The sequence below is a fragment of the Nestor notabilis genome, unplaced genomic scaffold (assembly GCF_000696875.1).
Source record: "Nestor notabilis isolate BGI_N333 unplaced genomic scaffold, ASM69687v1 scaffold32163, whole genome shotgun sequence".
In the NCBI taxonomy this organism is placed as follows: domain Eukaryota; kingdom Metazoa; phylum Chordata; class Aves; order Psittaciformes; family Psittacidae; genus Nestor; species Nestor notabilis.
The window spans coordinates 1943-13219 of record NW_009922943.1 but is presented as its reverse complement, the minus strand read 5'-3'; the positions used below and the strand labels follow the sequence as shown (position 1 = coordinate 13219).

At 39.6% G+C, this 11277-nt stretch overlaps 1 protein-coding gene across 1 annotated transcript; it reads right to left on the bottom strand.

Annotated features, from left to right (window-relative positions):
• Window positions 1–708: 708 nt before the first annotated feature.
• On the bottom strand, window positions 709–10544 carry MYL3 (myosin, light chain 3, alkali; ventricular, skeletal, slow; the record flags this gene model as incomplete). The annotated part of the gene is made up of 5 exons (XM_010011881.1): window positions 709–737; window positions 2653–2730; window positions 4772–4945; window positions 5722–5871; window positions 10517–10544. Coding segments are annotated over 5 exons (459 nt in total), but the record flags the coding sequence as incomplete, so codon positions are not given.
• Window positions 10545–11277: the final 733 nt, after the last annotated feature.

Genomic DNA, 11277 nt, shown 5'->3' with positions numbered 1-11277 from the left:
TCCAACCGTAACTATTCTATGACTCTATGAATAAAAAAATAAATGATGACTAGGAAATACTGGAAATAAAATTCAGCTAATTTGCAATGTCAAGACAGAGATAACTTTAATGGCACTGTGGTTTGGAGAATACTACCGAATAAAGTCAGAAGATGTGCTGGGCAAAGCTCATGTCTTTTCTTGGAAAACCAACCAATTTGCCAGGAGGTATTGGGAGCCAGGCTTATGGAAGGCCAACAATAATACTCCTAGGGTAGGTTCAGTGACAAGCATGCATTACCCCTTATCTGTTTTTCCTCATATTTTTTCCCACTCATTCTCCAGTCAGTTCAGTTCTACCTCCTTGCCTTTCTAGAAGTGTAGGAGCAGGGATATGTAAGTGGATATGAAAAATATGCATCCTTCGAAGTTTTCAGTCAACCATAAAGGAATAAGCAATTTGTTCTTTGGAAATCAAATCCTTTTAAGATATAATATGTTATATTATAAATTTCTATAATAAAGGCATCCAGATTTACCAGACAATTGCAGAAAAGTCACCGATTTCCTGTTCATTTGATAGGATGAAGATAACATTTTACTCATTCTTGTCCTACCTCCTTAAACAGCATGCTGAAAATATTCACTGTCTTTGATTAGTCATTTAAATGTTCTACAAACCCAAAATAATAGGCTGTGCAAGGAGGATAGAAAAGACTCACCTGGTGTTCAGTTAGCCATGATATGCTTCACAAAAGCTGGAAACAAGAAAGAAAAGGATCATTTATCAATCCCTTTCATTGAACTCAGAAAATTATTTGGTATATAAGTTTGGTTGTGATTTAAATTCACTCTTCTTACTTCCTCTGATGCAATGAGAACCACAACATTTTCTAAATAAGATTCCAGATACCAGGCACTAAATGCTTTGTAAGTCCTTAAGGTAACAAGTACACTGAAGTGTAGCCAACAGTCTAGGTAGCCAGTGGAAATGAATATGTACATGAATCAATCTATAGCTTGCTTAATCCCTTACCCTTGGCTGCCATATGGAACTGGCTTTCACCTCCCATATGAAGACAGGCTGCGAAAGTTGGGGCTGTTCAGCCTGCAGACGAGAAGACTGCGTGGAGACCTCATAGCAGCCTTCCAGTATCTGAAAGGGGCCTATACGGATGCTGCGGAGGGACTCTTCATTAGGGACTGTAGTAACAGGACAAGGGGGAATGGCTTTAAACTTAAACAGGGGAAGTTTAGGTTAGATATAAGGAAGAAGTTCTTTACTGTCAGGATGATGAGGCACTGGAATGGGTTGCCTGAAGAAGTTCTGAATGCTCCATCCCTGGCAATGTTCAAGGCCAGGTTGGATGGAATCTTGGGAAACATGGTTTAGCGCGAGGTGTCCCTGCCCATGGCAGGGGGGTTGGAACTAGATGATCTTAAGGTCCTTTCCAACCCTAACTATTCTATGATTCTATGAGAAAATCTGGGTCCTCATCTTGAAAGGCTTTCAAGACGCCAGCACATTTGTACTAAGTCAGGGGGGCACTGAAGTTTCCTCTGGAGTGAACCTCCAGAATCCACAGAAGCTCACCAAGTCAGATATTGTGACTGTCTTTCTCCGGTGAACTCTAGTTTACAAAACATTTCAAAATTAAATCAAGCTTTTGTTTCAAAAAGTTTTGGGTTCCATTTCCTCCATTTAAAAAAGCATTCATTGTATACAGTTTTGAAATTCAAAAGGAAAAGGAAAAATACATCCTGTAGTAAGGATTTTTTTTTCTTTCACAATAATCCCCCCAGGCTATGAATTTCTCTGAATTCAGCATAAGTTCATGAGTCATTTGGGTTGGCTAAATCTATAGATTCCTAGCCTATAAAGTACTTGTAAAATGTTTCCCTGAACTTAGATCACTGGTAATTGTAAATAGAAGGAGACAACCAACCCAAATAGTCATAAAAAGCTCAGTGAATATGACAGATCAGCTAAATCACCAGAACAGTAGAATAGTCAATCACCATTTAACCTTAAGAAGGGCTCAGCTGTATACAAAAGTGCATGTTCATGATTCCTACTAGAATATTGTGGTTTTATAGAAAAGCTTGAAGCATGTAGGCTTGCAAGATGCAGGAGATAACCATGTGCAAGTACTCATGACTCTATTCTGGCTTTCTAAAATAGCAATGAAATAAAATGGAAGGTCTTTGGAAAGTCTTTTAGGATTCTTAGGACACAAAAGAGGATGATAAGGATAACATCTTTTGTTGAGTTTTTGAAGGAAAATGTAGTGATTTTTCTGTAAGGAATTCTCAAAAAGGATGTGGGGTTTTTTTGTTTTTTGACAGGGCAAGGAACTGTGGAGAAGGTAAAAACATAATGGTTTTGGGTTTGTTTGTTGTTTTTGATTTTGTTTTTTTTTTTAAATGAAGACAAACAAAATAAGAATATACAGCCCCACTTTCTGAAAGGGCCATGGCTATTCAGCTATGGAAACACAAGTAACCTTCAACAGACAGGGTGTACCAGCTGGCTTATAGAATCTGAAATGGCTTAAAATATGGAAAAGCACACATCCTGCTCCAGATCTTCCACAGATTTAAACTTTCTCAGCATATTTACAGCAAAGCCTTCAAGCACATGATCACTGCCCAGTCTGAAGTGGTTATACTTACCTTCATAGTTGATACAGCCATTGGCATCTTCCTGACCAGCCATTAACTTATCAACTTCCTCTTCAGTCAGCCTCTCACCTGGTGGAGAGCAAAAAGCCTGTTCAGTACCTGGGCACTTTTTAAGAATTTATGAAGCATATTTCAGAGAACCAAAGAACACAAAAGAGAGTGAGAGAAAAGGGGGAGATTTTCTCTTCAGTTTAATTTGTGGTGCTGACTGCTAGGAAAGCTACTTTTGTCCTTGCAAACTGAGTAAATTGATCTGAAACCCAGAAAGACAGAATAAATATGGAAACCCACATGCTATAATGTTTACATACTCAGTCTTCTAAGAATAAGCTTTCTCTAAGTGCCAAACCTTGAAGGCTTTAGTCACTTTTTAATCAAGTCTTCACTAAAAAAACCTTTCAGTAGAGTCAGGATCTAGTTTGTCTCTGAGTTTGAGTTTCAGGAAGATTCTAAAATCTAATTTAGGATCTCTGAATTGGGTGAGTGATCCATTCTGTTTAGTTTCATTATCTAAGTATTAGGAGCCCTTTTGTTTGTAGGGCTTCATTTTGGTTAAGCAGAGATCAATCCAATCCATCCCCTTATTCTAGTATTAGGCACTAATTTTAGGATGAGGTCAAATGAGTTCCAGAAAAGTAAATTAGAAATCTGAGTGTGGTTTCAGCTGAAATCATAGAAATTTAAATAATGAAATGAAGGGAGAAAAGAGAAGAGAAGAGAAGAGAAGAGAAGGAAAGGAAAGGAAAGGAAAGGAAAGGAAAGGAAAGGAAAGGAAAGGAAAGGAAAGGAAAGGAAAGAAAAGAAAAGAAAAGAAAAGAAAAGAAAAGAAAAGAAAAGATGCTTTGGGTGTGCCCTGCTACTCATGTTGTTCACCTTTTTCCATCACTGAGTTCTGGCACACAGAAATAAGTCCTCAGCTGATGTGAACCTGTGAATGTTCAACCTTTTTTTTTTTTTTTTTTTAAATTAAACAGAGAAGAATGTTAATTTACAGAATATTTAGTTTTGCCTAGGATTTGGCCAGCATTTAGAGGTACCACCCAAAACAGAACCATTAATTCTTAAGATTGAAAAACTTCTTAATGGTGAAAATCAGGCATTGCTATATTACTGGAAATAGAAGAGTAAGTAGAAAAGTATTTCTTGCAGTCCTGTGAAACTTGCAATACTGCCCATAGTGGTTTCTTTGTCCCAGGTAAGGTTAGACAGGGCATCAATCCTGACCCGGGAAGGTTGGGGGGTGTCATTACTGAATTTGGTCCCAAAACTAGTTCAATAGCATCAGCAATAGAAAGGAAAATAGCATTGCTTTCTTATTTCCTGTGTCATTAATAGACATTGATGTGTCACTGAATTAAAACCCCAAGGCATAAAGGGTTTACCTTTCTTGAGTTGATACTCTAGGTCACAACCCACCACTGGAAGCCTTTGGTCTAAATCAAATCTCTTTTGTAAAGGCTCATCCCTTTTTAAAAAAATAGTAGACAAACGCTAGTGAAAAGGCTGATCTTGAGAAATGCTTACTGGATTCAGATGACAGCTTGTCAGTGCCTTCTAATCCAAATTGGAAACCTATCATTAAGTTACAGCCAAATTTTCTGTCCTGCACTCATTCTGTTGTCAGCACTTTCTGTGAAATTGGAGCTTCCGAAGTAAAAATTTGAGAGGACAGGCAAATATTGATCCCTCCTTTAAAAACAGGGGCTTTCAAATTCAGAGACACTTCTGTTAAACACATGACTGATAAAGAAGTGCATCATCTTAAAACTTTTCTTGAAGGTGCAGAAAAATATTGACATTGGGCATTCCAATGTTTAGATAGTTTTATGGTGATAGAAATATAACTTTTATTGGAAAATAAAACAAAGGAAGGAGGGAAGCAAGCAAGTAAGCAAGCAAGTAAGCAAGCAAGCAAAGGGCTTCCTTGAGCTGTAGGTCAATAATTTTTAGCTTCATTATTAAAGAACATCTTTTTAGTCTTTATACTGAGGACAATGCAATAGCTGAAATCTTGCTCAGCTGTTTCTTTCCATAAAGGTTACCCGTAACAATACAAGCTGTATGGGAAAGACCTCAGTGATGAAACCGCATGAGGCAAGTTTCACCTTACCCAGTGTAGCCAAAACGTGGCGAAGTTCGGCTCCCATCACTGTTCCATTTCCCTCCTTGTCAAACACACGCAGACCCTCCACGAAGTCTTCATAGGTGCCTGTATCTTTTGTCTTAGCAATATGCTGGAGCATGGGCAAGAAGGTCTCAAAGTCAATCATCTTGGAGTTCATCTCTACAAAGACACAGATGGAAATTAAAGTTTTGGTGGATTCTGGGAGAGTTGAGGAGTAACCATGGGGCATCTACCATGGGTAGGTGATGATGGTAGAAGAACTGTGGCAATAAACACCAGCAAAAGAGGAAAGAAGAGCATAGAAATGTATTAAGTACAGATGGAAGAACAGATTGTCAGAGTGGGAAAGAGGTCTGGCAGAGCGAGAAATACCTACCTGCCACTGTTACATTGACATATCCCAACATATCGCAGTTGTTGAATGAGGACTTAATTGACAATTCTACCTCAGTGGAAGGAAAGGACAGAGAAGTAATTTAGAAAATGCTCAGATATAGATATAGTTTGAGAGATTTACTTTGTTCTGAAGAGATATCCAGTGTATGGTCAATGTTGAATGGAGATATATGCATATTTCTGAAGAACAAGCTGTGCCCTCATAATCAGTCTATCCCTTTTTTTTAAAGACATCTTTAAAATGTTTGTGGTTTTAGTAAACACACATGAATGTCTGTCATTAAAGCAATTTTAAAAGGCAAAACCCCTTTATTGTAAAACACATTGACATACAGGACCATTAATTCATTCTTCTAAATTTGAGACAATATTAACTGCAAGATCACTTTTCCTCATTTACTTTTCTGCTAGTGATTTGCAGAGGTTGTTCCAAATCCTTTGTTATTTCACAATCTTTCCATCAGAAAATGGATATCTCATCTGCTTCACAAAATTCTTGGAGTGATCTTTTTGAAACAAACACAGAGGAGGACACCAACCTTCTGGTTTGGGCCTGCCAAGCACTTTCAAGACCTCAGCCTGGGTGGGATTCTGCCCCAAAGCTCTCAAGACGTCTCCACATTGTGCATATGTGATTTTCATCTCAGATTTAGGAGTCCGGTCAAAGAGTGAGAATGCTTCCTTAAATTCTGGAAGACAAAAAGATAAAAAGAAATGCATGCCATGTTCCCACAGATAAAGTCAAAGGGAGCCTAGACCTTCCCCCTAACTAACTCTGTCTGACCTTTTTATTTTGCAGTTTGGGAAAAAGTTTGATGAGCTTTGTTGTTGCTGTTATCTGCAATGTTTGTGTTCCTCCTCCCCTGCATTTTCCGGTTCAATCAGGGAATGGAATCAGAGAGGTCAAATGCTCTTCTTATGGTATTTCCATCTCAGCTAACATCAAGAAGTGCAGAAAACCTTACAGAAAGGCTTGGCCTTGAAAGCTTCCCAGCTTATCAGAAGCAGTCAGGATGGCACAGAATTCAATAGCAGTTCTGCTCATTAGCTACCTGGATATTTTATTCAGCATTATACATGTAGAGAGCACTGGCACAGCCTATTGAGATAAAAAAGTATCTTTCTTAACAGATAACAAGATATGCCATGATAACCTACTGGAATTATCATACAAGAAACAGCTGTGCAAGGGTGGAGGTATATGGAAAGTCCGAATTCCCAAGGCACATTTATTGCTTAGGTTCACCTCTCACTGCTGCAGCTGCAGATGCATTGCAGAGACCAAGGAGCATCTCAGGATGCAAGCAACAGTAATAGGCTGTTATCCTTCACTGAACACACTGAATAGTGCACGGTCCATAGGTAATCACAAATATCCCTTCGGCTTTAAAGCTATGAATCTCTGAATCTGCCCTTTGTCCTGTCCTCTTCTGCCTACCTTTCCCTCCCGCTCTCCAAATGCAGGGAGGCTTTTTTTTACCCTAGGTCCCAACATTCAACCATTCAACCATGTGTTCTGCATGCCAGATTTTCTCCATCTTTCCCTTCTCAATTCCTTCTCCTCCTCCTTATTCCACCTCTCTTTTTATTTTGTTCTTCTTTGATGACTTCTCTCTCCTTCCTTCTTCTATTGTTGTTGGGTTTGCCTCCCCTTCTTTCTCACTCCCTTTTCATTTTTATCATTCCGCTCATATCTTATTCATTTCTCCATCCAACACTTTCAAACAATAATGCCTTTTCTCATTTTGGACTAATCAATGCTCACCTTGTTTTCTTCTTGTACTCTTCCTCTTTACTCCCTCTTTCTCCTTCCCTGCCTCACTCTCTCCTGGATCTTTGCCCCCTTGGCACAGGTTGGAGCCCAGGTCCCATTGGCAGCCCTCATTCCAGCAGAGGGCAATAGTGGATTTTCATGGGCTCCTTGCTGACAGTGGAAGGAGGCAGAGACCCACTCCTAGCTCTGTCCTTTCCTGGGGTTCTCAGCAGCTGAGATGGATGAGAAATACAGCTACCTCCCTGAGCTACCCACCTGCCTGCCACTTACCTATTCCCTGAGACCAATTGCCTGAGCACCCTCTGCACCACCTCCTGAAGGTTCACAATTCATCGTAGTTACTGACAGCTCTCATTTATCTTTTTTTTCTTTTTTCTTTTAAAATCGGATGTAACCACCTCTCACTAGAGCATCGGCCTGTGTGTTTTGACACCCCATTTTGTCAATATACAAAAGCAGCCTTTTTTTTTTTTTTTTTTTTTTTTTATTTGCTGTTGTCAAAAATAAAAACCCAGCTTTTTTTTTTTTTTTTTTTTTTTTTTTATTTGCTGGCTTAGTTCAAGTTTTCATCAAAGCAATGAAACCAGCATGGCTATGGTCTCCTTTGACCTCCTGCTAGCCACTAAATCACTGGTAGAACCAGTGTATATTTTCATATGCCTAATTGCTACCTATCTTCTCATCTTGAATGTTCGTATTCTTCATTTTTCAGTAATTTCGGGGGCTGAAGAGGCCAGAAATCCAGTTCCATAAATACACATTGCCACAACCAATAAATTTCACTGGCAGCTGAGACAGAAGGATGTATAAAGATGGGTGTGCTATTCATGGCTTTACCCACAGACCATTCTTCTTCTGAGAGTAACATTTTGGGGTCTAACATAAAAATGAATCTTTGCAGAGAAGTAAGTCTGATGCAACAAAGTCTTTTTCTCAGCAAAAGGAATAGGTTCTAGGTACCCTGGAAGATAGGGCTGGAAAACACCTTGAGATGCTTCATTGTCTGTTTCTTCTCCACCACCTCAGTTCAGAATGAACTGTCAGAAAACCAGTTGGGTCGGTCGTGATAGACTGACAGTCAGTAATACCTATCACATAGGATGGACTGCTTACTGATCTAGTTTCATCAGACAAATCAGGAAGTATTTCATCTCACTGAGGCATCTAGGTCCTCATCTGGTCAACAGTGAGAGAAAGAGGTGATTATTATACATTAGAGGTTTATTTTTAAAAATTCCCACTTATAAAGGTATGAGAGATGACCTTGACCTCCTGACAACTTCATGAAAGAGGAAATTTGACAAAATTAACAGTGCAATGCAGAGCAGAAAATGAACACAAAAAAAACATGAGTGCAACCAAAACCCAGAATAATGGGAATGAGAAAACAGATCAGAAAGACTTATTCCAGACCTCTTGCAAGTCCCAGCTCTCAAGTGATTTCAACAGCCAGTATTGCAGCTATAAATCATGGAAAGTGGTGCTTGCTTTCTAACCTGTTTTTCACACAAAATAAAACAATCTCAAGTGCTGGAATACTGATTGTCCACTTTCTTAAACCAGTGGGACACTTCTTGGCAAGGTTTTGACTTCTGCAAACTAGTGCAGAAGACAGAGTGTGCCAGGAACAACCCAGGGACAACTGTGGATTGTGCTGTAGATATAATTCTACAGCTGAAGCACCTAAGCTCTTCCAAAGAGTAAATATCTATTTAGCAACTATCAATCTGTCTGCCTACTTAACTGTGAACCTAAGAACCCTCTACCTTCTAAAGGTAAACTGAAGGGAAAAAAAAAAAAAAAGAAAATAACCAGAAGATGTCAGAGGGAAGGAACTGAGTTGACTGATCAGCACTGATCAGCAGTGCTCAGTTCCCCAGGTGATGTTTAGGACATTAGGTACTCCTTTCAGCAGTTCATGGCAGAACTAACAAACCAACTTGATTAACCCTGAGTAGATTTAGTGTTTCTCCCCAGCGCTATCATGCAGTATAACTCTGCTGCATTGTGGTAGCTGAGATGGAGGCGTCATAGCCTTTCCCACACAGATGATACCTGCTTCCTGCCCCATGGCTTTCCCTTTACTATTTCAAGGACATCCCATTTCACAAGTCCTGTATTCCCAGCTTTTCTGTGTGTAAGCTGTGAATACAGCTATACCAGAAGGCAGCTGTAAGAAGAAAATTAAAAAGGAAGAAGATGCAACTTTCTGTTTCCAGAGATACTCTGCATCTGCTCTAGACCTGCTACCTTTTTTGACAGCCCTAGTTTTTTTCCAAATTTGTCATTTCCTAGCCATGCCAGTGGGCTGATAGCCAGACAAGCATCCATTTTTTCTGAATAAGTCTTTTCCCATTTTCTGATACAGTCTCTACAGCTAGTTCTCCTCAGGGAAGAGAGAAAATAAGACATAGAAACTAAGTGAGTCCTACCCAATCCCGAAAACATTAACTGATGAGAGATCTAGCTGTTGTGTGCTGCTGGAATAGTTCAGAGGTTTGTGGCTCAGCATTGTGCCTCTCCTATGGTTCTCCCATGACTTCGGGACTAGAAAACAAACAGCTTCCCAGAATTTAATAGTTGACTCCAATCATGAGTTACTTTTGACCTGTTGTTAAAAAACAAATTAAACCAAACCTATTAAGGTGAGAGGGGAGAGAGGGGGCTGGGAGGAAGTGCGTTTGAAAATCCCAAGGCAATGCTGGAAGTCTGAAGCCAAGCCTCAGTCTTTAAGATATTATGGCATTTGGTTCCAGTTCAGAAAATCCTTCCTTCTGTATCTCTCCTCTCTTAATCAGCCTGACTGGATATCTTGGTTGAGTTTTTTTCATCTGTTCTAATTAACCCATTTTCAGATACCATCTTTCATAGTCTCTACCAAGTTCTGCCGAGTGTTTAAATACCCAAACAAAATTCTGCCAGATGTTTGTGACTCCATCTATCAATTATCCTTTAAGTAAAAAACAAGCTGGTGGTTGAGGAAAAAGGGGACAGCTGCAGTGGTAATGTTCCCAGGACTTCATGACTGAGGTTTTAGTATCAGTTTCTTGGGCTGGGACAAAGGTTTCTGAAACAAATGCTGACGTTTTGCTTTGAAAGAAAAAGAACGCCATCACTGTCATTGTTTGCTGGTTTCTGGAGAGCTGTCACTAAACTGTAACACATTAAATTTTGATTGAATACAGGGAAAAGTTCTCAAAAGCAGAGTTGGGAGACTTTCACTTGAAAGAATTGACATTTTGTTAGTGGTATTTTTTAAAGAAAGAATATATTTGGTCTGAGGTTTTGGGGGGGTGGTGTGGTCCTTTTTTTTTTCCCCTCACTGGAAGTGGAGCTGATATTTTCTTTAGTAAGTACCTATTCTGCATGGTGCATGACTTTCTCCTTTTCTCTTGACCAAGTCAACAGAGGATTTGGAGGAGGGAAGAAGCATGACCAATGCCATGAATTAAAGCACAGCCTTCTCAAGGCAGCTCAAATACCACATCTGTGTTCACCCCAGCCAGCATGTCCCAGTAACAATATTTACTGTGCGCAGAAGAGAAACACATCTTCCTCACCTTCAATCTGGTCAGGGGTGAATTCAACCTGAAAAAAACAAAGAACAACAGCCAGATAAAACCCAGAAAACCAAAGCAAATAAGAAAACTGGTTTAGTCTTTGTCATATGTTTCGGGGTGGTTTTGAGGTCCATGAAAAAAACTTACTCATAACAATAATTTAATAGAGCCTATAGATTCTCATTTTTTCCTCCTCCACCTTCACCAGCCCCACCTTTAGGTCCTCTGCCCTCAGCACAAGGTTTTAGATGCCCTTTATTCTTCTGCTGCTCCTGTGTTCCTGTGGTAGTTTCTTTCCTTTATCCCAAGTGACTCCCCACTGCTCATGTCCTCTCCAGAGAAGATTATGGTAGCAGCATGGTAAATCCCAGGCTACTTCGCTGAAAGGTTTTTATCTGTAAACAGATGGGGATCCACAGTTTTTTCCAGTGGAAGAACAAAGGGGTATCAGGTGAAGCTGTTGCAAATCAGGATCAAAGGAAAGTGAAGGAAGTAGTTTTTTGCTCTTACAGCTGAATTGTGGAAAGCTAGTAATGGGATACTGTGGATGTTCACAGTCTACATGTGTGTAAAGAGTCACAGGACTATTTCATGGAAAATAAATGTATTTCTGTACAGTACAAAATATACTAAAATGCATAGTTTAGGAAGTGTCTGTGTGAGGTTTAGGACAGTGTTTTGGGGAAGTTTTGCCCAGTTCTTGTACCTTTTCCAAAAGTATCTTCTAATAACCACTGCCATACTCCACTGGACAACTCCCT